The sequence below is a fragment of the Hemitrygon akajei genome, chromosome 12 (assembly GCF_048418815.1).
Source record: "Hemitrygon akajei chromosome 12, sHemAka1.3, whole genome shotgun sequence".
Classification (NCBI taxonomy): Eukaryota; Metazoa; Chordata; class Chondrichthyes; order Myliobatiformes; family Dasyatidae; genus Hemitrygon; species Hemitrygon akajei.
The window spans coordinates 61231122-61257436 of record NC_133135.1 but is presented as its reverse complement, the minus strand read 5'-3'; the positions used below and the strand labels follow the sequence as shown (position 1 = coordinate 61257436).

The 26315-nt window shown below is 39.7% G+C and overlaps 1 protein-coding gene across 1 annotated transcript in view; it reads left to right on the top strand.

The window, feature by feature from the left end:
- gorab (golgin, rab6-interacting) overlaps positions 1-24685 on the top strand; it is a 37496-nt gene extending 12811 nt beyond the window's left edge. The window contains exons 2-5 of the mRNA XM_073063253.1: positions 17597-17963; positions 18775-18876; positions 19375-19515; positions 23800-24685. Of these exons, the coding sequence (XP_072919354.1) occupies positions 17597-17963; positions 18775-18876; positions 19375-19515; positions 23800-24253 (1064 nt within the window). The 3' untranslated portion in view covers positions 24254-24685. The remainder of the gene's footprint in view (positions 1-17596; positions 17964-18774; positions 18877-19374; positions 19516-23799) is intronic.
- Positions 24686-26315: the final 1630 nt, after the last annotated feature.

Genomic DNA, 26315 nt, shown 5'->3' with positions numbered 1-26315 from the left:
TACACTCACTTTTCTCCCCTCACACTCTTGAATTTCTGGCATACTTAATGAAGACTGACACAAAATACTTAGTTTATCCGCCATTTCTTTGTCCCCAGTTATTTTCCAGTAGTCTTCTCACCATACTTGCCTCTATTTTACTTTGGAAAAATCTGAAAAATCTTCTGGTTTCCTGCAACAGACGAGAGGGGAGACAAACAGCTCACTGTTTCAATGTTACAATCTGCAGCATCGCTTATTTGAATTCCCCTGACATGAGGACCCTCAGACTCGCTCACTATCGAGAGAGAGGGATCGAGTGCAGAGACTTTCTTTTGACAGCAGCATACATCACCTGCCTGCTCTCTCGATGTTTAAATCTCCCACGACGCTTCAGTCAGCAACTTTGGCGAGGAATCGTCATCTACAGGACCGCATCCTGAAGGCACACAGCCGCCATGCTGCAGCCGGAGATACTGAATCACCAGGCTGCTCTCGGCAAGTTGCGAGAACGAGAACTCACAGTCTGGGAAAAACGTAGTTTGACCCGCAAATGTAGATCACGGACACCAACAGGATTCCAGCCATCTTGAAAAGGGAAAGAGACATGAGAAGAGAAGAAATTAAACTATTTCACGGACAAAATGGAAAAAGTTCCCCTGGTCCACAGAAGCCTCTGGCACCGTCTTTAGCTCCTCTCACTTTAGCACCTGCTCTTGATTCTTAAAAGCTTCCCACTAATTGTTGCTTTATTGTATGCCCTCTCTTTTACTTCCTGTCTTTGCTATCTTTAGCAAAGATAGTCAAAAATGCTATCTTTGACTTCCTTTGACAGCCATGGTTGCCCAATCCTCTCTTTAGAGTGCTGCTTCTTTGGGATAAATTGATCTTCTCTTCCAACTTACTTACAGAAGCTCTGCCCATTGTTGTTCTACCATCATTCCTGCTAGTGTCCTCTTGCTATCATCTTTGCCCAGCTCCTCTCTTGTGTCTCTGTTGTTTCCTTATGACTGTAATACTGATACATACTATTTTTGCCCCCCTCCACTCCCCCTCTCCCCCACTGTAAGGTGATTTCTACTCATATTATGATCACTGACTCTTAAAGATTCCTTTATCTTAGGCTCCCTAATCAAATCTGGTCCATTACACAACATCCAATCTACAATTGCCGTTTCCCTAGTGTTCCTAAAAAGCTATTTCATATGCATTCTACAAATTTCTTCTCTTGTGATGCAGCACCAACCTGATTTTCCCAATCAACCTGCAAATTGAAATCCCCCATGGCTATTGTAACATTGTCCTTTTTACATGCCTTTTCTATCTCATGGTATAATTCATACCCCACAACCTGGCTATGGTTCAGAGGACTGTATGTAATTCCCAACAGGGCCTTTTTACCCCTGCTGTCTCTTGATTCTATCCACAAGGAATCTACATCTTCTGGTTCCATGTCACTTCTTTGTAAGGATTTGATTTCATTTATTTTACTAACAAAGTCACCCCATCCCCTCTGCCCACCTGCCTGTCCTTTTGATATCATGTGTATTCTTGGACGTTAAGTCCCAGCTGTGATCTTCTTTCAATCAATCATGACTCTGATGCCCATAATATCATAATTGCACTACAAGATCATCTACTTTGTCTTGTATACTGCATGCATTCAAATATAACACCTTCAGTCCTGTATTCATCACCTTTCTTTTCAATTTTGTTTCCATGTTGCTTGAAGTTAAAATTCTTACCCCTTCCTAATCTTTTTGTCTTTTTTTATTCTGGTGACTTCAGTAACCTCTCCTGCACTCTCCTTCCCTTTTACTTTATCCATACTTTCCCGAGCCATTGAACCCACACTACTATTTAAAGCTCTATCCATAGCCCTAATTGTGATTACCTGGTTCCAGCATGGTTTAGGAGGATACATCCCATTGGAACAGCTCCTTCCCCAATACTAAGACAAAGGTCCCACAAATTTAAAACCAGTTCTTCCACACCAGTCTTTCAGCCACACATTTATCACTCTGAAATTATTAACCCTGTGCTGATTCGTTCTGGGATCTTGGACAGTTATCCCTTATTTTCTAACCCATTTCACCCAAAGAATATATCTGTCTGAAAATGTTCCCACTTAGTAACAACACATTTCTACTTCCATTTTTATTTTAGTAAACTTGTAAAGTTCTATGACAGATTATTGTGTAAACATTAATTATACCTATTTCCTCTGGCAGTGATGGTCCTTTAATGGATTTTTGCATCTCAGCTCTGGAGCTAGAGAAAGTTTTGTTTTAGTGAACTTTACCTTGAGATTTAAGAGATGATGATTAGTTTTATGTGTTACATATTGCATCAAAGCATACATTGAAATATGTTGTTTGCATCAATTGAAATTGGTGGGGATTGTGTGTGGCAGCCTGCATGTGGCGCCTGTTTCTGGTGCCAACATACCTTGTCCTCAACTCACCAAGCTTAACTGTGCATCTTTGGTATGTGGGAGGAAACCGGAGCACCTGTATGAAACCCAGGTGGTCACAGGGAGAACATACTGTTACGAAAACCCCGTAACCAGGTACCTTACCAGCAAAGATAGATGGATCAGCTGAGTCGGATGCTACTATTTTCAAACGTTTTATTCAATAAGGGCACAAAAATTAAGGTTAATACAAACATTCAGATAACATGCGTCAATACTCAATCTAAAACGCAGGTACATTAATAATCACTCAGAAATAAGCTCTTTCGTTGTCTAGGGTATATAATACTGAGTCCAATTGGAAATATAAAGAGTCACTCTGAAGTCTGCAGGCTTTTCTCTTTTGGTTTCACGTGTTGGCGAGAGAGAGAGATAAAACGGAAAAACTTGCCCAAAACATCCATGGAATCAGGGGAGCGATCTTCCCCGTTGTTAGTTAAAAGCGATCTTCCGTTGGTTCCAGCCACAAACCCCGCATTCGGAATTTAACGCACGTGGCTTATTTCAAAATGGCTTCCCGTTCCCACGGGAAGCGTTATCGTGCTTCTTGGTGTCTCCTTGGTGCGTCTGAGGGTCGTCCTCTTTCAGACCCTTCTTTATACTGCCTCACGGGATCTCAGGTGTCAATCAGGTTGCAGGTGATGCAATCTCTCTCTCAACCAGCCCACTTTGCCCGAGGGCTTTACAATGTCCCTGCGAGTTGGCACGTCTGCAGTTCCCAGGTGTCTCCTGAGAACAATGCCACAGTCACCAGCTTTTGTCCCAGTGGAATGTCTTTCCATTTCCTGTGTCCATTCAGCCTGTCTCTCTCTCTCTCTTTTGGGTCATTGACCCCCCTTTTCTAGGGCTCTTGCAATTCTCACAAAGGAGGGGGCTGGTATCATAACACCTCCCCTCTTAAAAAGGTTTTTACCAGCGGTTAAAACCCAGAGTGGTACAGTCTTACAGAAATTTTGAATCTAATACAATACAGAAGCTTTTCTTTTCACTACAGAGTAATACAGTTATACATTCAAGTCAGCATCTAAACAGTTAACAAGTACAGTGCCCCTTTCCTTTAATACCTTAACCTCATGTGCCCTACTAACGCCTGGTAGCATCAAACTTCAGCTCAATAACCACCTTATTTATTTGCTTTCTTCGGCAACATAACTAAGGAGGTGTGATCTTAGCTTACATACATCTACAAAGGTTCATGCAAAAGACAAATTTTTATGCTACTTTCAAACTTAACAGTCAAGCTTCCATGGGTGTTGTCTTTATTATTCACATACTTTGTCAAAATCCCTTAAAACCGGCTTCTGCTATTTTAAAAATCGCGCCCCCATTAACCCTCGCCTTTTTTCCGGTTAATTCCCTCGTGGCGATCTTGGGCACCCTGGCGAAATAAGCTTTCGCCCGCTCCTTTCATAGGAGTTATTTTATCAACGTGTTCCAAACTTAGACCACCCAATTCCTTAATTTTAGGCCATTTGTCGTTTTTCTCTTCAGGACCCGTCATGCTATTAGTTTCCAATTTAAGATCCGCAAGCGATCTCGCTTTGTTCAGACAGCATTTCAAATTCTGCCTTTTCACAGCACCCTCTTGAATAACAATAGCGTGTGGGGCACCTTTACATTCCAAATCAACCTGTAATTGATTCGCAGGCACCGTGTTACCAAGCCATTGTCTCTGCAGCCTGGTTGCTGCTTCTGACATCAATCCAGACATTAAATTTTCTTCCTTTGATTTGGGAATTACAGATTTCCCGTCTCCCTCCACAACAACAGTTATCTCCCCATTCGTAAACTCCACATTAACTCTGAAGACCCCCTTCTGTACAACCCTCTGGGAACTCACACTTCCCAAGGTTAACCCCTTTTTCCCCGAACCAGGTCTATCTGACTCACGAGGACGGCCGCCCCGTCCCCCTGAATCAAACACCTCAGACTTCCCCTGAGCTCTGTTACCAGGTTCAGCACCACGTGCGCCCCCATCTTGGACACACTCAAACGGGACATTGGCCCCTTCCAGGCTTTCAATACCCGTACCTTTTTCAAATTCTAACGTCCCCCGATCCTTCCAGTTACTCTCTAGGCAGCCCCCCGTTGGGGAAGGCGCAACCCTGCGAGCTGAAACAACCTCCTCGGCCATTTCAGCTGACTTCTCCACGGCAAGGGTACCCTTCTCCTCTAAGACTGCCCTCATTTCACTCTCGGGACCATCGAGAACATCTTTAGGACTCTCAACTTCTCCAAACAATTCTGCCAAACCAGACAGATCAACCACGTCCAACTCTGGACGTTTTAACAGCTTTATCCGTTTCTCATCTTTATTTCCTACCTCTAGGACCTTTCTCTTCACTAAGGGGAGGGCTATCTCCTTACCCTTACCCCATTTTACTTTACTACCTTCCGTTTTACCACCCTCTGAACCCTCGTGGTGTAGGGTCGGTAAAAACGTCTGGGCCAATTTCAAACTGCGCGCGGTCCCAGTCGCCGCTCTCGACAGGCTGCGAGTGACCGCGCATGCGCGATAGCTCGGGGACTCCATGGGCGGGGCCTCAACTATCAGGGCGGTTCCCATCTTCCCACCCGCGAGGTCATTACCCAACAGGAGGTCCACGCCCTCCCCCGGTAACTCCGGCAGGACTCCTAGCTCCACAGGTCCCGACACCAACTCGCAATCGAGAAAGACCCTATGCAAAGGCACGACCGTGATCTGGTTCCCGATTCCTCTCAGGGCAACCTCCCCCGTCCGAGGGCCGAAATTTAACACATTACGGCTAATTAACGATAGTTCCGCCCCCGTGTCTCTCCAAATTCGTACAGGGATGGGGGGGTCCCCTTCCCTCAAAGACACGGTTCCTTCGGAACTAAATGTCTCCCGCCCCTCCGGTACTCCATCTACCTGGGGCCCTCTTGTCAACGTCCTGATTACCACTGAACGCCCGATAGGGATCGCTGCTCTCTCCCTCTCTGGCTCCTTTCTCAGAGCAAAGCACTTTGATGCAATATGTCCCACCTTTCCACAATTAAAACAGTTTAAACCAGGAGATCTCCAGGTTTCCTGTCTGTTATCCTCACTTTTTGTGCTAGCTCCCGGTGGAGTCTCTCCCTTAGCCGGCGGACTGTCCCTACCATTCCGACGGTCTCTCGGGTAACTTTGTGGCGAGGAAAACTTTGTCTTGTGGGTTAGGGCATATTCATCTGCGAGCCTAGCCATCTCTGAGATGGACTGATTCATCCTCTCACTTAAATACATTCGGATCTCTTCCGGAACGCAACTTTTAAATTCCTCAATCAAAACTAGCTCCCTGAGACGCCCATAGTCCTCGGCCACCTTTTCAGCTGTGCACCAACGATTCAAGAGCACACCCTTCTCATGGGCTAGCTCGGTATACGTTTGGTTCCACCCTCTTTTTAAATTTCGGAACCTTTGTCTATACGCCTCAGGTACTAACTCGTAACCTCGGAGAATGGCCTCCTTTACTTGATCATAATTCCCGTCCCTTTCTGTGGGCAGCGCGGCATATACCCGCTGTGCTTTTCCTCGTAACACACTTTGTAACAACGCCACCCATTGCTCTCTGGGCCACTGCTGATTCTCTGCCACCTTTTCAAAGAGCAAGAAATAACTATCAACATCCGTCTCCTCGAACGGGGGGACCAACCTCAACGCCCGACTAATATCAAACCCCTCTTTCTCTCCCCCTTGAGTTCTTCGCTCTTGTTTCCGCCTGTCCAGCTCCAATTCATAGTTCCTCTGTTTCTCTCTCTCTTCTGCTTCTATTTCTAGCTGCTTTAGTTTGAACACCTGCTCTCTTTCCCTCTCGGCTCTCTCGGCTTCTCTCTCTGCAGCCTTCTGAGCTGCGTCTATTTCTAGCTGCTTTATTTTAAACTCATGTTCCAGCCTTGCTTTCTCCAACTCTGCCTGATTTGTCCCACTCACTAATCTCCTTTCGGGAATATTTTCCAAATCCTCAGCTGTAAACACCTTCTTCCCAACGTAATGCAGTTGTATGACCCTTAGCACTTCCTGCTTTTTCATTGCTGGCTTCACCGCTGTGAGGTCTAAGGCCTGCGCCAAACTTACTAAGTCTGATTTTGTAGCCTTCCCTAGCGCCTCTACCGTCGGGTTTCTCCTAAATTCCGACACATCCATCTTTGCTGGTTTCCCGTCTGACTACCTGCGTAACCAGATTTAAGTTTGGACTTACAGCCCGATTCACTGACCTCCCCCCTTTTTGGTGTCAAATCCCGGACGAGCCCCCACTTGTTACGAAAACCCCGTAACCAGGTACCTTACCAGCAAAGATAGATGGATCAGCTGAGTCGGATGCTACTATTTTCAAACGTTTTATTCAATAAGGGCACAAAAATTAAGGTTAATACAAACATTCAGATAACATGCGTCAATACTCAATCTAAAACGCAGGTACATTAATAATCACTCAGAAATAAGCTCTTTCGTTGTCTAGGGTATATAATACTGAGTCCAATTGGAAATATAAAGAGTCACTCTGAAGTCTGCAGGCTTTTCTCTTTTGGTTTCACGTGTTGGCGAGAGAGAGAGATAAAACGGAAAAACTTGCCCAAAACATCCATGGAATCAGGGGAGCGATCTTCCCCGTTGTTAGTTAAAAGCGATCTTCCGTTGGTTCCAGCCACAAACCCCGCATTCGGAATTTAACGCACGTGGCTTATTTCAAAATGGCTTCCCGTTCCCACGGGAAGCGTTATCGTGCTTCTTGGTGTCTCCTTGGTGCGTCTGAGGGTCGTCCTCTTTCAGACCCTTCTTTATACTGCCTCACGGGATCTCAGGTGTCAATCAGGTTGCAGGTGATGCAATCTCTCTCTCAACCAGCCCACTTTGCCCGAGGGCTTTACAATGTCCCTGCGAGTTGGCACGTCTGCAGTTCCCAGGTGTCTCCTGAGAACAATGCCACAGTCACCAGCTTTTGTCCCAGTGGAATGTCTTTCCATTTCCTGTGTCCATTCAGCCTGTCTCTCTCTCTCTCTTTTGGGTCATTGACCCCCCTTTTCTAGGGCTCTTGCAATTCTCACAAAGGAGGGGGCTGGTATCATAACAATACGATCTCTTGCAGTGGGAATCGAACCCCTATCTCACAGCTGGCGCCTCTGTTTCCCAAATAGCTGTAATTATAAAATAAAGTTACAAAATCAGGGTAAAACTGCAGGTCTTTAGGTAACAAATGAGGCATAAGGTAAAATGAGTGGCCCTTGAGCTTCTTTGCCTGAATTTCTGTATCATGAAATACAAAAGTGTTCATCTAATCCTGGCCCTGATGTTGAGAATTGCCCATCAAGCCTTAATATGTTTTTTTTTTAAAGTCTACGTTTTCTGCTTTTGCTTGCCCCAGGAATGTAAACAAATAAATTAACAAACAAAATCAAACTTTATTAAATTTGTTTTGACTTACTGTGTTCCCTTTTTTTAAAAAAAAGTAACCACGGAATCTGTAAGACTGGTGATGTTTGCTGTAATTATTCTCTGAGGACCTCAGGTCAAACTTGTAGATTTGAAAAGCACGTGCACAGAAGACTCCCCACAGCAATAACCAAATAACCATAAGTAACTTAAAATGTAACGGGTGCCAGTTAGGTTCACATCTGAACAAATCGTACGTATGCATGTACTTGAATAAGTAGCTTAATTCCTCCCTCAAGCAGGCTTCCGGAAGACCGAGCTATTTAATTGTAAAAAGATTGTGCTGGGATGTGACCTCTAAGTAAGGCTGACTTTGATTTATAAGTAATCATAGCAAAGGAGCCAATATCAAGCTAGACCTTAAATAAAAATACTTCTAGTCACAAATATCTTAGCCTGTTTTACTTAAGTCAGATGTGTCCATAAATGAAGATGGAATGTTAAAACACCGTCAACAAACTTTATACTTGGATATGATTTTATAGAGATCTTTCTCAATAAAAAGGATCAGTATGGGCAAAAGTACAGCTGTGCACTGAAACATCCTGGTACTGGAAGACTGGAATAAAAAGGAAGTTGACTATTGCATGTAAGTTGTGACTTGAGTGGATAAGCAAATGTCTCAAAGATATTTGAATGTAGCTATTTGGTTATTTAAATTACCTAACAAAATAATTTCTGTTAAAATTATTGCAGAACAAAGGGAACATTGTTCAATCTCTGGTAATGATGACTAAATGCTCTTCCCGATTAAAGGATATGAACACAGAAAAATATTGAACTTGCAATGTTTATCATTTTTTTGAGCTTTTAATAAAGTTACTAAACCTGAGTTAAGTATTGCAGTCTGATTTGGTGGCCAAGCTAATTACCAGGGGAGCAGAAGAACTGCATTGCATGTTGGAAATGGTGTTTCAAGCTAAATTTTCAGTCTGCTTAAATTAATTGTTGTTTGAAAACAAATAGAGCAGACAGTTGTTTTAAATTGCCAGTGATCCAATGATTTACCCATTCAGGTAAATTATGAAACTTGTGTCTTTAGATTTTCTTTTGAAATGATTGGTACAATAATTTTACACCATATCAATCAGTAATTTGAACAATTTGCAAAATACTGTTATTGAATAAGCATCTTCATTAATTTTAATTGTTGCTATTTTAGCAAGTATTTTCAGTGTTTCAAATAATGGAACAATTATTTATCGAGCAAGAGTTTGCTTTGCTTTCTCTATAATCATTCCTGTTTGGAAATAATCATTTTGGTAGAGATCTTGTGCATAGATATAAAATAGCCTTATTCTCTTTGTGTAATACTACATTTGAGTTGGATTCTGATTTGAAGGACTTAAGATTAGCTTAGATTTTGAAAACTTATGCTCGCCTGTGTGAAGTTTTATGCTTGGAACTTAAATAGTCTGTGTTGGAGAACAATATCCTATTCATTTTCTCGAATCAAATTAATAGAATTACTATTATTCACATTAAATAAAAAAGGAAATCGAATATCTTACAAACTTCATTGAGTAAGATAATTTTGCACTTCCCCACATTTTAGTTGGGTCGTTCTCTAAGCTATATTTGCAATGACATCTTTGTCCTATTATTGATGGGCAGTTGTGTTTCAACCACCAGATGTCAGCAGTTGGCTTAGTTGAGACGATATAAATGATATCCTGGAGAATGGAGAAGTCTAGATGCACTCTTAGTATTCGATTGAATATATACATTTGTGGGAATTGATAACTAAAGTTAAGTAACTGCCTTATCTACATTCAGTGTTTGTTTGGTTCAAAAGATGTCTGATCTTCAGTCCTTTCCTGCATTTTGTAAGGAAAAGAGCAAGTACCAAATTTCAAACCATTCCTATCCACCATTTGGTAAGCGATTCAGCACAATTATTCCAGGGTAGCCTCGTAACCATTATTTGCCAACTGTCTATGTCAAACAGGAAAAAATGCCACTGCAAGGGCAAACTTTGTGTAGATGCTATATTGTCTTGCTTCTCTACATCCTTGCATGCAGAATTGACAGTCTGGTAGCAATATGTCAGTGACTAACGTGGTTTTTGTTCCTATCCAAGTCCCACTATGTCGGTGGAAGTATGGACTTACATATTAATTATGTGCTGTTTGATGTGGTAGACTAGCATTCATTTCAGAAATGGCAACTTCATTTTTGTTACTGCCTTCAGATAAAAATATGTACCAGCCATAACTAGTCAGGCAAATAAAAACAATTACAGTTCCAAACACACAATTATAAGATAATTGAAATTGAAGAGGAATTCTCAACACTCAATTACACTGTGAAAGCAAAGCACCTGACTCTCGCATTTAGGGTAGACATGTACTGAGTTCATCTTTTCAGATAGATATTCAACCCAATTGTGCAATGTAAATCGAATCCTGTAGATCCCTTTAGTACCTGTTAATAGATTTTTTATATTTTTTATTATTTAGATTTCCTAATCAAAAGTTTCCTGATTAACCTTATCAAGTTTATATTCACTACAATTTCTTTAATATAAGTTCACCATATACTGTATTTCCATAAATCCTGCTCTCTCTCTCTTGTGCTCATTATAATAAATTCCTGCATTTCCCCCCCCCCCCCCCACTGTCTCCTACCATCCCAGGGGCAACTTGAAGAAGCCAGTTTGCTGAATAACTAGTGCATTTTTGGAATGTGGGTAAAAACCAACCCCAGAGGAAACTCACTTAGTTTTAGGGAGGACGGAGAAACTCTTCACAGCAGCAGTGATTAGAAACCAGGGCACCTGAGCTTAGATATTAGCACCACCTGCAGCGTCACTATTCCATCCAGTCAATGCATAATGCAACTAGCTGTACCTGTTGTTGTACATGATGCACCTGAACAGTAAAGTAACAATAGGTAATACAGATACAGTATTAGAAAACAGAGATACAAGGGGAATCAGAATGTGTCTTGATTGTGAACTTAGCAGCAGCAGTTCTAGTTGTAGAATACACCTTCTGGTGCTACTTGGACACGTCTTCAGTGATGAACCCGGGGTCGTAGGATGTTTCGGGTCTTTAATCATCAGACATCCTCACCCGGACGACCCAGCTGGGGGTGATCAGCCCCCGACTTGTGTCCAAGTGGTGGACTAATCCACGGATCTTCCCCCCCCCCCCACCCCCCGGTTCAATGCAATATGAAAGAAAAAAGTAATATATAAATAGATCAATTATAGTAAGATATAAATGTATATTGAATAGATTAAAACTAGTGCAAAAGCAGAAATAATATATATTTAAAAAGTGAAGAAGTGTTCAGAAGATCAATGTCCATTTAGGAATCGTTTGGCAGAGGGGAAGAAGCTGTTCCTGAATCGCTGAGTGTGTGCCTTCAGGCTTTGATACCTCCTATCTGGCAGTAACAATGAAAAGAGGGCATGCCCTGGGAGATGGGGGTCATTAATAATGGACGTTGCCTTTCGGAGGCACCACTCCTTGAAGATGTCTTGGGTACTACAGAGGCTAGTACACAATATGGAGCTGACTATCCTTACTTACTTTCTGTAGCTGCTTTTGGTCCTGTGCAGTAGAACCCCCCTCCCCCCCACCACCCAAGACAGTGATACAGCTTGTCAGAATGCTCTCCACAGTACATCTGTAGAAGTTTTCGAGTGTTTCAGTTGACAAACCAAATCTCTTCAAACTCATAATGAGATATAGCTGCTGTCTTTCCTCCTTTATAGCTGTATTGATATGTTGGGCCTATTATAGATCCTCAGAGATATTGACACCCATGAACTTGAAATTTCTCACTCTCTCCACTTCTGATCCCTCAATGAGGATAGGTTTGTGTTCCCTTGTTTTACCCTTCCTGAAGTCCACAATAACTTTTTCATCTTAAGAATATTTGAGTGGCTTATATGAGAAGATGCAAAAAGTCTTTATAAAGACATAGTATTTTGTCTCCCACTTGCCAGAATTTGACTATTGCAATAGGTTCTGGAAGGTGAACAGACAAAGCTCAAGATCTGCATTGGTAATAATCTCTTGTTCATATGAAGGAACTTTAGGAAGTTAGGAATGTGATTGAGCAAGAGCTACAATAGTGATAATCTCCATATTGCTCTCTGTATAAGTACGTAACTGGAACGGTAGAAATAGGGTACCTCAGCCTTGTACAGTACTGTGCAAAAATTATACATGTGTAGCCAGTTTATAAACCTGGAGAGAGCAACAGATGTTGGGAATGGGGAAGGTGGAGTGCCATGGGAAAGGAGGCAGAAAAGGAGTGCCGAGTGGGAGGTGATGCAGATGCAGACACACCAGCCCTGAGATACCAGGCAAAGTAATTTGAATCCAAACAAATGATTTATTGGTCATTACAGAATGCCTCCCTGGTGCTTCCCACTTCCCTTTTCCCACCTGTAATTCCTCTCCCCCGCCCCCTTCCCACTCAGTCCACAATAGAGACCAATATCAGATTCATCTCGTGCATTTGTCATGACATTTTTTGCAGCAGCAGCTGCGCAGTGTAATATATAAAATTACTACAGTACTGTGCAAAAGTCTTAGGCACCCTAGCTATATGTATGTGCCTAAGACTTTCACACAGTAAGGTGTGCAGCAGAAAGTATGGTACAGACAGTGGGGCTTTAGAGCTGAAGGTTATTGGAACCAGTTCTGGGTAGGGTAGAATGCGTACAGACCGGACATATTTCACTTAGTACAATGCCTCTGCGTGGGGCTTTGCAGGTGCTGTGGGATCAAGTATGGCAGAGTGTAGGTGCAATAATTGCATGAGTTGCATCGAAAGGGGACAAAAGGTCCAACTGGAATTGACAAAAAGGAATAGCACCAAAATAGACAACTAGAATTGGCGTATAAGGAAAACAAAGACTGAGTTTTAAAAAAATGGGGCGGGGGGGACTGAAAATTAGTATGACAGACAGGGACCACATGATAAAATGTAAGTTGTCAACAAAATGTGAATCCAGAAGTGTTTTCATGGGCAGATACAACTAGTAAAAGTGTAGAGGAACATACACTGTTCAATTAGATGGATTATGAATAACTCCAGCAATCACATGCCAGCTGGTCAAACCTTGGTACCAACAAACTTTTCAAAATATCAGTCTGGCACAGAAACAACAGTCACCTGGAGGAAGATCGACTAAGGCATGCCAGTATGCATTTGTTGAAGATAAATAAAATAGTATTTTTGATATGGTGATGAATAGAATTGATTAGGGGAATACAGTCAATGGTTTACATGGACATCATGAAGAGTTTTGTTGATAAGATGCTTCATAACAGTCTTGAACAACAAAATAAAATAATCTGCCATAAAGAGGCATGGATACAAAGTTGGCTAAATACTAGACTGGAGAGTCATAATTGGTTGTTTTACAGATTGGAGGAAGGTAAATAATGGCTGTTTAAGAACTCAGACAGGAGGCCTCAGTCATTTTCCTTCTGTGTCATTCCTCACTGCACATACACAGCTTCTCCATGGAGAGTGTTAGGAGCACCGAGGTTCTGGGAGTGCACATGCAGATGATCTCACCTGGTCCCTCAGTGTCACCTCTTTGGTCAAGAAAACACAGCAGCTTCTCCATTTCCAGAGGAGATTGAAGCGAGTGAAGTTCCTCCCCTCCCCTTTTTAACCAGGTTTTACAGGAGTGTCCTGCCCAACCATATCACCGCCTGGTATGGGAAGTGCAAGACATCTGACCATAAGCCCCTATGTAGGATAGTGAGGACTGCTGAGAAGATCATTGGAGTCTTTCTTCCACCCAGCAGAGATATTTATCAGTGCACTATGTATCCAGGACCATAGCATTGTCAATGATCCCTCCCATCTGTCAAACTGTCTGCAATGAGCCCCTACTATCAGCTAGGAGGCACTATAGCATTAGGACAAGAACTGCTGGGATGGTCACAAGATTACTGAAGTCCCTGTCACCACTCAGGTGTCATCATGCATGAAGCACCAGTAGTGTTATACTGTTTACTTTTTAACTTGTGAAATAAATGCACCTTATTATTTGTTAATTTAGTTCGTTATGTGTGTGAGTTATTTGTATTGTGTTGTGCATCTTGATCAGGAAGATGGTATTTTGTTTGGCAGTGTACATGTGTACAGTTAAATGACAATAAACTGAACTTGAATTTGATTTGCCTCCAGATTGTCACTGATCTGTGATCCTCAACTCTCCATACTATGCATCTGCTTCCCCTTCAAAATGTGCTTGCGGGACGACCTGGACAACATTGCTGTTGTCTCACCAAATAGATTCAATAGGTTTCAATCAGTAAATTTAATATAAGACAAATGTATGTATACAATATACATCCTGAAATTCTTTTTCTTCATTCCTACCTTGTTTAGTTCCCACCTTGACCCTACCCTTTTTCCACTGGTTGATTCTTTCCCTCTTAGTACTTTGACAGTTTCCTCTTCTGAACCATCTTCACCATAGACCTTCAGTCCCTCTATATCTCTCCCATTCTAGAATGATATTTCACTGAATACAAGTCCAACCAGTACCCTTCCACCAGCAAACTCATTTACCAGGCTGAATGCATTCTTTAACTCCGCTCATTCTCTCCAGATCAAAGATGTAGCTTCGTAAACTGGTATTGGCCCAGGCTATGCCTTTCCCTTATGGGATATGAGGACCAATCTTGGTTTTACTTTAGTTCTTCAACTCCTTTTCCATTATAGAATTTCAAAAGTTCGTTACATTGCTGCCAGTTTCCACTCTCCTCTCACTTATAGCAATGATCCTTCCCTTTCTGGATTTCTCTCTCCTCAGCGGAGTTCGTGGCAATTTCTATTACAAACCTCACAACGTATCTTGGTTATACTTCCTGAAAGAACTCTATTACATTCTCCCATACTTCCATCTGTTGTATATGCCTTTGTGATTAAAGTTCCCACACAGTGAATGGATTTAAATATTCATGAACTCTAGGTGTGAGAAGAGGGATGGAAAGGGTGTTGGCAGTGAATTTGCTGGAATGGTCAAGGCCCATCTATTTATCTTGATAACCGCACTTAGTCAAGATGAAATCCCTTCTTTTTATTTGAAGGAAGTGAGGAAATAAATTGTAGCAGCTCTGGCCATAATCTTTGAATCATCTTCAGAATCAGGTAGGTATCTGAGGACTGAAAAATTACTAAAACTAAGTGACAGAGGGATAATAAAGAAAATGTGATCAAGTGCCAGGTGATTGAAGACCATGGAAAAGAAGTGGGTGCCACAGCATGGATAGAAAATTAGCTAAATAGAGTAGGTATGATTTTAGCTTGCTTTGGAGGGAAGTATACTGTGGAATTTCCCAAGGTTGATACCCAGAAATGCTGCTTTTCTTGAATTTTGGAATGGACCATATAATTTCCAAAGTTGCAGATGAAACAAAACCAAGACAGTGAAATGTGGGGACCAATACATTTGAATGTATTGACAGACTGATGAAGTGGATAACTAGATGATGTGAATCTCTTGCTGAGATGTATCAATGCTATATTTTAATATGGGGACTGAAAAGTGGAAATACGTACTTGAGAGCAGAACATTAAAAGTTTCAGAAGAACTGATATGGTGATATGTATATAGGTAATTTAAAGTGGCAGAGCTGATTAGAGGGGGAAAAAAAGCATAGTGGGTCCTAAGCTTTGCAACTAAAGGCATGGATAATGATTAAAAAGTAATACATAATAACATTCCATTAACATTTTATAAACTAAACTGATTTGGCCACAACTGAAATATTGAAGCCTTTCTAGGTGCCACACTTTGTAGCTTTTGCATCTTTCCTGAGAGTGTGAAAAACATTTGAAGTGATAGCACAAAATGGTGGAGGAACCCAGCAGGCCAGGCAGCATCTATGGAAAAGAATGTAGTCAACGTTTTGGGCCAAGATCCTTCCAGGCATATGTAACAATGATTTTTTTTTCACACAAGTAACTTAACTCCAGAGTGTACATCTAGAAGTAGTAATGGAGACAGATTCTGTTGTATCATTCCAAGAAAGCTGGATAAATAGCAGAAGGGAAGGAATTTCCTGGGCTGTACAGAAGGGTAAGGAAGTAGGACCAGCTGATTTGCTCCTGCAAAGAGCCACTGCAGGTACATAAGCAGATCTTAGATGCACATCTTTAAAAGTGGTGGAATTAATTTGAAATACATTTTATGGAAAATCTACAAAACCTGTAGTTATAAAATATCAGAGGCAAGGAATTTATCCTTTTAAATCACTAATCTAATCTGTGTGCTGGTGTGATTCTTGGGCCAGAGAAGAATTGATAGGACAGTAGAGTTGTGAAGACTTTCAATGAAGTAGCTAAGGAGGAGAATCATTAAAGTGGCATAAGCTCTGAAACCAGACGGTACAGACTTAAGATGTTTGCCAAAATTGGTAGGAAATATCCTTTGAGTGCAGAATATTGTAATCTGGAATGCAGAGCTCAAGACTGCTGGAAAGCAAATTAGGTAATTGTTTATAAAAAGAAATTGGATGTGTAAATGAAGGCAAGTGTAGTTGCGAGCCAGTTTTAAAAATTGGAAAGCACACCAGGTTGAGTGTTCGTATCATAGAGCTTGGCACATGCACGATGGGCTAATCCTATGTTCTGTGAAGCCCATAAAAATTGTGGTGGTTAGACTATATATATGTTCTTTATAAGTCTTGCACCCACTACTGCCCGATTGTGTTCCGATCCATAGTGTAGAGCAAGTACAAGCACATATTTTCTGAGACTGCGTCCTCCATTCAGAATTCCCATGTGGGAGACAGTTCCAGACACCTCGTGGTGCAGAAAGTTCTTCATTGCTATTTGTCTATTGTAATCCTGTTCATGTTTAATCAAAAATTAATAAATGTGCATTTCTCTGGTTTTAGTTTTTAATTGTTTATATTGACATAAAATTAAAATGTAGAATTTGTGGGAATGGCTTGTAAGTCTCCTCATCTCTCTACCTGGCTACAAAGCTCTCCCTAGCCCAGAGATATCCTGGCAGTAACAAACTCAATGCTGATAACTGGCTAACGAGCTTGAAACTACAGGGAAACACCCAAACATCAGCATCTCCACAGCAATCTGTGGAGCAAATCTTTGCTTTGAGAGAGCAATGGAAGGCAGGAATTGACCGTGGTGAGGGCAAGACTTTGTGCCAGGGTGTCAACATGGCAACATTCAGTATATATACCGAGGACCTTCTCCCCCTCTTTTGGTGCTGATTTCTTTGCTGCTTTCATTCCAGAGGATCTAGAAGTCAGCAAAGTACCAAATGTTGGGTGAATTCAGAATGGAACTAAGATGCATTTAAACAAAATAATATTGCACATTGTGGTAACTATAGATATTAATCTGCTAATAAACATTCACCATACATAAAGTTAGGGTGTGCCTTGTAAACATATCAATGGCCCAGAATCTAAGCAAGAGTGTGTTTCTCTTTTGCCACATCAGTGCTGTGTTCTCCAAGATATCTCCTGTATTTTTTAATATTATGACCAAATTGTGAAATAAAGGCTAAACATGCAATGTCTGGGAAGCATAAAACTACATAACACATTAATTTATTCTGTTGTTAAATTAAGGGTAACTATTTATAGAGATGAGTTATTCTTGTATTTGGTTGATTATGTCAATAGGCATGTGGATACATCTATTTTTGATTGGACTTTTGGCTTGGAGTTATTTTTTTTACAAAATATTTAATTTTTCAGATCCTTTGATTGTTGAGAAGCCAGAAAAATTTGGAGAAGCACCATCAAGAAACAAAAGTCGTCAGCAACTCCAGAGGGAAAGAGCATTGAACCAGCATTGTCGCAAAGAAAATGGGCACAAGGAAGTTCCTCTTATCCTTCCAGAACAACAACTGACCAAAGCAAAGATGAATCCTCCACAAGCCACAGAGTCCCCTGCCCCTGAGCTGGGACCAAAGCCAGTTGTAAAAGCAGCTAATAGACAATTGACTGCACCTGAAGAAAGCTGTCAAAAAGAAATGGAAGAATGTAGTGCCAAAGCATCATGTACATTCCAGGAATCCTCAGTTAAAGAGCTATCACCAGAGCAGATCAAAGGGATGGAATTGTTAGTAAGTCTAGAAATAATTATTAGAAATGGTGCTTAAATACTCATGTTGCATCTTGGTAATGTCAAGATTCAATCCAGCTCTCTCCCCCCCCCCCCCCAAAAAAAGACAGAAGAAACATTCGACAATGAAGTTTATATTATGCCTCATTCTAATGTAGATACAGGAGAAAATATTCTGTGCCTTTTCCACTGTCCACTTGGATCACAGCTGATCATTGTCTTGGTTTTGTTTAACATGCCTTTGTTTCATAAACCTTGCACAAGTCCATACGATCTCAGTTTTGAAATTGTGAATTAATCTAGCCTAAAATAAGCCCATTCTATACCTCTTGCTGTAAAGAACAGTTTCTCATTTTGTCTTCAGCAGCCTACATCTAAAATGAAGGATATCCCTCTTATTCTGGGCTTCCAGCAGGGGATCTGTCTGGCCAAACATGTATTTACTCACAACTGTCTCATTTGGATTGCCCATAAGCTGTAGTTTGCTGGCAAATGCATACCAGATGTATCTATACTTGATGTATGCAATCTGTTTGATTGTCATTGTAATATTTTTACTGGATAGTGGTGTAATCTGCTAAAGCAGTGGCTGACCATTTTACGGTGAAATCAAAACTGTTCTTAATTATAGATAACATCTGTGAAGGAAAAAAAGGTAGGCAGCTGAATTTTACCTGCACTTAAAAGCATTCCTATTTGTTGTATTTTGTATGATTTTCTGTCACTAGTTTGAACAACAAGCTGTGACATGTTGTATGTTATTTTATAGGTATTGAGTTTAACCTCCTTCAATATTGTTTCTTTCCAGGCGCGAGAGATCACGGCTTGAACAGCTGCAGCTAGAGCAGCGACTAATGGAAGAGAAGAATAAACGCAAGAAGGCGCTTTTGTCGAAAGCCATTGCAGAAAGGTGTGGAATATTGATGGCAGAATACGTTGACTTCCTCAGCCCCCAGAGCTTTTCGGACTACTCAGGGAGTTTGAGCTAGTATGAAAATTGGATTTTTAAAACAGTGTCATTTTCTCCCCCCATCAATGGCACTTAATTAGTATAGTTTGTTGAAATCTCAAGTAGCAAAGGTAAACTATTTGGTTCGCCATCTACAAGTCTTGGTTATATAGGTAGCCTTGCAGTTCTTGAAGTGAAAGATCCCATAAAGAATGAGGACTTGCCTATAGTACAGATTAACAATTATGTCCATATTCCCCTCTGAGTGAAATTAAAGCTAATGTGTACTGATTTGGTTACAGTAAGTATACATTAAATGATTAATATAATTTATGTAACAGTTTTTCTTTGGCTACATTTAGTTTGTTAAATGTAAATATAATCTTTTTAAAGGACATTGTGACAAATTATCAGTACTTATATATACTGTGCCTTCCTGACCAATTATCTTCCTCCTAGGTCGAAGCAAACCATGGCAGAAACTATGAAACTACAGCATATCCAAAAAGAGCTTCAGAGTTTGGATAACTTGTTATCAAATGGAGTTAATGTCCTCCGGAATCGGATTGAACAGTCCAGTTTGGAATATTATCAGGCTAAGTAAGAATTTTTTTTAAGGGACAGCCCACAATTAGATATCTAGGTAATAGTGATGCTGACCACATCAGGTAACTAATTGTTGGTGTTACATTAATAGTTGTTTTTACTTAATTTCTGAATACTGTTCTATTCTTGGCTAATATCAGCTAACTGCATTTCCCATTGAACCATCTGCAATTTTTTCGTTTTGCAATACAGTGAATCCTGGTTAATTGGGGCACATAGGACCAGCACATCTTGGCCCAAATAAGCAGCTGCCCCAATTATCCAAAGTTTTATGGAAATAGAACATAGAGCATAGAAATCTACAGCACATTACCGGCCCCTCAGCCCACAATGTTGTGCCAATCATGTAACCTATTCTAGAAACTGCCTAGAATTTCCCTACCTTGTAGCCCTCTACTTTTGTAAACTCCATCTAAGATTAGATTAGATTAGATTCAATGTGCCAAATACAGATACAAAGCCAAATGAAATGCAATTAGCATCTAACCAGAAATGCAAAGAATAGTGTTATCTACAAAATAACTGCGAAGAGAGTCTCTTAAAAGACTCTATTATAATTAAAAGGTATAATAAAGACAAACTACCATTTAACTGAGTAGCAAATTAAGTTTTTAAATGAGATGCAGAAAGAATTAGAACATTACCAATACTACTACAGAACTATGAAAGTGTCTAGAGTTCCTAATAGCTATCGATGGAGGAATTCATCCAGTGTACGCTGCCATGTTCTTTTGCTTGACTATAAATGAACAAAATCAACGCAGAAACCTTAATGCAGACAGTGGCTGCTTTCGTACAATGTTTTCCATGATTGCATTCTCCAAATCTTCATTTTCATTGTGACATTCGAGATGACTGTTGATACCTTCAGATCCTTCATAGTTCCTAACTTGCTCAGGAAATCATTTCATTTTCATTCCCAGTCAATTTTGGTATCTCAAAATGGTAGTGAGCAAAACCGTTCTGAATTGTCCTACTGCTGATTTCTCACCAACAAATCACTGCTTTTTGAATACATGCAACTGCTGCTCGGTATAGTGTCTTAACAGCGACACAAGTGCACGCAACTGACATTCGTTAGAAACTGTTCAGCAACAGTCTCCTGTCCCAAGTAAGCAGCATAGTATCCCAAATAAACAAAGGGAATCCCAGCTATTTTCTTGATTAGTTTTTATTCTTTAAGAGTTGTCACAGATATACGGCTGTGCCAGTAAACCAATGGCCCAATTTACTAGAATCCATTGTATTTAAAATGACTGGGTAGCTTTCAACTATTGATGAATTTTGATTTTAACAATATGTCAGGAAATTTCTATATTTTTCAGATTGTTGAGTCAGAGTTGACCTGAATATAGCCAAAATAAATATTTTACCCTGCAATTAATATGTTATTAAAATGGATTGCTATCATAGGTGGACATTTGCTAAACTTTTTAAGACTTCTTAAAAAAATATTACATTTGGATTAGAAAGGAAAAATTCTATTGAAATTTTACACCTGGAACAGTTATGACTTGTTATAAAACTATCATGTTGGTCCTGCAACACAACTCTTAATGACTATTACAATACAAACACATGCTTGTTTACATACAAGTATATATTGTAGTATATTTTTTTGAAAACTCGTGCTTATTTTGTTTTCCAGATTTAAATATGAACTTGGACAAGACCAGAATGATAAACTGAGTCCAAGCAATCAAAATGATCGGTTATTTAGATCAAATGAGACTTTAACTACTTGTCACTAACAACCATTACTTTCTTTTTAAAAAATCAGTTATGAATTTGCCAGTGCTAGTTCCATTGAACATCTTGAAAAATAAAACTCCTTACCAAAAGAGATACATTCTGCAATGAATCCCATTGCCAGTATGAAGCAGCAGTTCATATGGTCACCCTTTGCCTTACCAGACAATTAAATCAGTAAAAACCTGTCCCCATTGTTTTCCCCTCAGTTAATAAAGAGAATGTGACCGAGTACAAGATGACGTTACAGATTTGTCAAATTGATGTTTAAAAGACAATTATTTTCAAGGTAGCTAAATTTCAAAAGTGCATTTTGATGGGAAGAATCAGATGGCATGTTGCTTGAATCATCTAGGTGGCAGACCAAAGGGTCTAGCAGTGTAACTATGTATTGCCAGCAATTTCATTTATTTCATTGCTCTAACTCGGATCGGGCAACACTTGTGAGAGAGAAACAGTTTGTATTTTGGGCCATTCAGAACTGGAAATAAACTGTTTAAAGGTGAAGATCAGGAAGAAGGAGAACAGAAAGGGAGATCTGAAAGGTGTAATAAAGGTTAATGACAAAAGAGATAGTGATGCAGATTTTAATGAAGTGAATTAAAAGTAAGTATGTGGCAGTTGCAGAGGGCTTGAAAGGTGAGGGTTTTTTTAAGAAGGTAGTAAATGTACAGTGTTATTTAAATTGGTGGAGTGATGAGGGACCACAGAACATCTCCGACAGACAAAATGGAGGAAAATTGTAGTATTTTGTAAGTATATCAAGGGCAAGAGGGTAATCATGGAAAGATCTGGATCTATTGGGGAACAAATGGTAATCAAAGGACATGGGTGACATCTCAAATAAATTATCAATTGTATGTACTGAGAAGCATATCATTGTAGTTGGAAAAGTCAGCACTGAATGAAGAAATTTTAGATCATGCACCACTAACAAGGCCATATCAAAGATCTTAATGGGCTTTCGAGTGGAGAAATCACTAAGACCTTGTATCCCAGGCTGCTATGTAAGTTAGGAAAGGAAATTGCTGCAGTCCTGGCGGATTTTTAAATCCTTGGCCGCTAGTGAGGTGCCAAATGCTGAAAGACCACAAATATGGTCCATTTACTGGAAAAGAGCAGCGGGGAATAACCCAGATAACTGCAGGCTCTTGAGTTCAATGTCAGTCGTAAGGCATTGGAACAAATTGAAGGAGAGTATTATTCTGAAATTGGAAAGGCAGAGGTTAATCAAAGATAGCATGATTTTGTTGTGGATTGTCCTGTGAATTTCTCAGAGGTAACAAACTGTATTGATAGGGGCAATGTCATCGATGTAGGCTACTGGACTTCATTTGGGCCTTTGTCAAGGGCCCACACATCCCATGTGACTGGGAAGACAGGTTCAAATGTTGTACCTCATGAAATACAGAGCAAATTGGATCCAAAATGGGAAGAACAAAGTGATAAGTAGAGCACTTTGTTTGTAATTAGAAACCTGTGATTAGTGGTGTACCACAAGGAACACTGCTGGGATTCCTACACACTAATAATTCAACTATGAATGTAGGGGGGTTTAACGAGTTTGTAGATGACACAAAAGTTAGCAATGTTGATAATGAGGATAGTTGCTGACTGCAGAATAATATTGATCAGTTGGTATTAAGAATAGATCAGTAACAGATGGAATTTAATCCTGATAAGTATGAGGCGATGGAGCATACTACTATAAGAAGCAGCAGAGGACAATAGCAAGGAGGGAAAACTATATTCAGCACACCAGAAGGATAGGATGAAGAGGGTCAGAGCAGGCTTACTGGGATATAAATGGTAGCCAAGGACAGATATACAAAATGATATGTTTCTTTGTTGTAATTTGATGAAACTCACTGCAGGTCTGTTCACAATTTTTAAAATAATTTTAAATTAAGCATCATTATACTTATTATCCATACAATATTGCACATATTGTATTTATGTGATCAGCAATCCTGCAATTTGAGGCCGGGATTGAGAGATTAATTTGTTCAACAAGATACTGTCCTTGCATAAGTGTGCCCTTGATTTCTTTTATCACATTTTTAAATAATCAAAGGTCATGTTCATTGGATGGATTTTCAAGAACACAAAAGGTGTCCTGTTGTTGTTACAAACAATTCTATGCTGATTTTGAGTTTAAGACCCTACTGTATGACTGGAGAGTGCAGAAGAATTCATTTGAGAGATGGTCATTGTTACCACTCCTGTATACAGCACGTGACGGACAGACTTTGGTACACCAGCTAATGAGGCATTAGCTACCCCATGCTGATTTACTACAGGCTCAGACTGGCCTGCTGGTGATCTCCATGCTGATTCCCCATCACTTAGCTTAATTTTTGCTATAAGCTGCAGAGGAAGATCTGTTAGGGCTCCTTGCAAAAGAATGTTCATGGCCCCTGTGCATTTTGTTGCAACTGTTTTAATGGCTTTAGATGATATTTCCACAATATTGCCTTAACAGAGAATAATGTGCATCTTGCTCATTGTGTGTCCTTTCCTGGCCCTCAGGAAGAGGTATGATAAAGCAGAAGTGGAATATGTTGCAGCTAAACTGGATCTACACAAGAAGATTGAACTGAAGGAGCAGCTGACTGAACATTTGTGTGCCATAATCCAGCAGAATGAATTACGCAAAGCTAAGAAGCTGGAGAAGCTGATGCAGCAATTGGAAATGGCGGCAGATGAGGAGCAATTAGAGTTAGAGATTGAAGTGGAAAACATCTTGCAAAAGCAAGAACTACCGAAGGCATCTAATCAGACCAATGCAGGAAGTGAAGAAGCAGCACACCAGACAATTCAAGAGGAGGGCAGCCAGAGTAAAAAGCAGATTAAAAGTGAAGTGGAGAGCACTGCTACCTGCAACACAGGCAGAGATAATCCAGAGGACCCATCTCAAATTCAAGAAACTGAGAAATTGAATCCTCAAGCTCCAGAGAAAATCCAAACAGTTGCTAGAACTTGAATGTGTTTTAAGGTGTTCAAAAAGTAAATATAGGTAAAATTAATGCCAACTTCCATAATATTATCAATCTGCAAGAAACTGATCTCAACTTATTTACTTTTAAATATCGCTAAATGTTCCTTTTGATTGTAATTTCCTATATTTTACCACCAGTTCAGTCTTTAGAACAAAATTTGAATTTTGGGTGAAAAGTAAATCATATTCAATATATGGGCTAGAAGGATGACCTGAAACATGAGACACTTTACAAAGTTTCCTTCACTTGATATGTTATTTGATCCCACATTTTGGTAAACTATAATATGTGCAATATAGTTCTTCCAAACACTGTTTATCAAATGTAACCAGACAAATTTTTGAGACTGGCTTGAGGACCTCTCAATTTTATAAAAGTTTCTTTTAAAGAAAGCATAAATATACTATTGTAATTTATCTCTTGAAGTGTATTGTCATCTGTCATCAATTTATAACAATACTTGCATTTTTCTTTAAATATTCTCACATACTGGCTTATAGAATTCATCAAAGATAGCAGCACCTTGTGTAATTCTTGATGAACTAATTACTAACCTTCCATCCTTTTTTCAAAATTTAATTATTTGTTTGTTTAAAAGCTTTATTACAGTAGTGGATTACTACAGAATTTACACAAATACACTAAGACTTTATTTTTACTGTAAATATATTTTATATAATGTTCAATTATGCACCTTGGCCAAATCAGAAAGGAGAACAATGAACTGGCTATTTGAAAACAAGTTATTTTGTTGATCTTAAAAATATCAATTCAGTCAATTAGATTCTACTAAAATGAACAAAAGCTTGTCTGTGGTGTTTATTTAAAGCCTTTGCATTTGGTAACTCAAGACAATTTTTGATTTTGCATTATCACCAATAATCTTTCTCTAATACATGTAATTCATACCATCATTTGTTGTGACAGGTTGCTGTATACTAATTTGTATATATATTCCTAAGCCTACTTAATTGGTTTGTTCCTGAGGTTTAAATGGAAGACAAAGATAGTTGAAGAGTATGTATATACGTTGCATTTGTACTTGTTCTGAGCTTGCTCCCTTTACTCTATTGATGCATTGATTCAGAATTGACCTGTAATTACAGATTAGTGGTCCTGCAATTCTTGTAGCTAAAAATGAAAATTGCTCTCTGATCCTAATGTACAATTTTGTTTGTTTCATTTGTCCAGAAATACTATTTTCAGATTGACTTAGTTTATAACTTCCACACATGCAAGTATCTATTAGATACTTTACACAATTGTCCCTTGGTATTGTCAGAGCTCAAACTAAAGCTGAAACTTGGTTTCATCAGATGTACACATGTAAGTACGTCTTTCAATTTTAATATGAATTAGTGGCCTGACGAGTTATTGTCTCATCCTAAATCACCATTTTCCTGATGTTAAAAAAGAACTCCCTAAATTCTGTGCAAGTTATTGTTTTGCAGCAGGAGTCAGTGTGTGAAATTTAGAAAAATCACTTGATTTAACTTCTAACAATATCTTTCCAAATTTGAGGTTGAGTCAAGTGTGCAGCAACTTTAATTTGTGAACTGTTGGTCTTCTTCCTCACTCCATACGCTTTACACAAAAATGTTGTTGTGAAGTAACCCTCTGTCTAAATTGTCATTTCTGCCCTAATGAATGAAACTTTGCATTCAATCTATCTCTTTTCCTGACATTTGGACGCATGTACTTTGAAGCACCCCAGGAATATGAACCAAGCAAGACTAAACTAAATAGTTGTATTTTATACATGGATCTAGAATGAGTTAAATGTACAATTGGATAATTTGGAGATTTTGAGTTTCTTTACATTTCTTTAGATGAGGCAGCTTAAGGTAAAGGAACATTTAGGAAACAATGATCATAATATGATAGAATTCACCATGCAATTTGAAAGGGAGAAGCTAAACTCAAATGTATCATAGTGTTACAGTGGAGTGACCAGAATGATGAGACACGAGAGAAGAGCTGACCAAAATTAATTGGAAGGGTACGCTAGTAAGGATGATGGCAGAGCAACAATGGCTGGAGTTTATG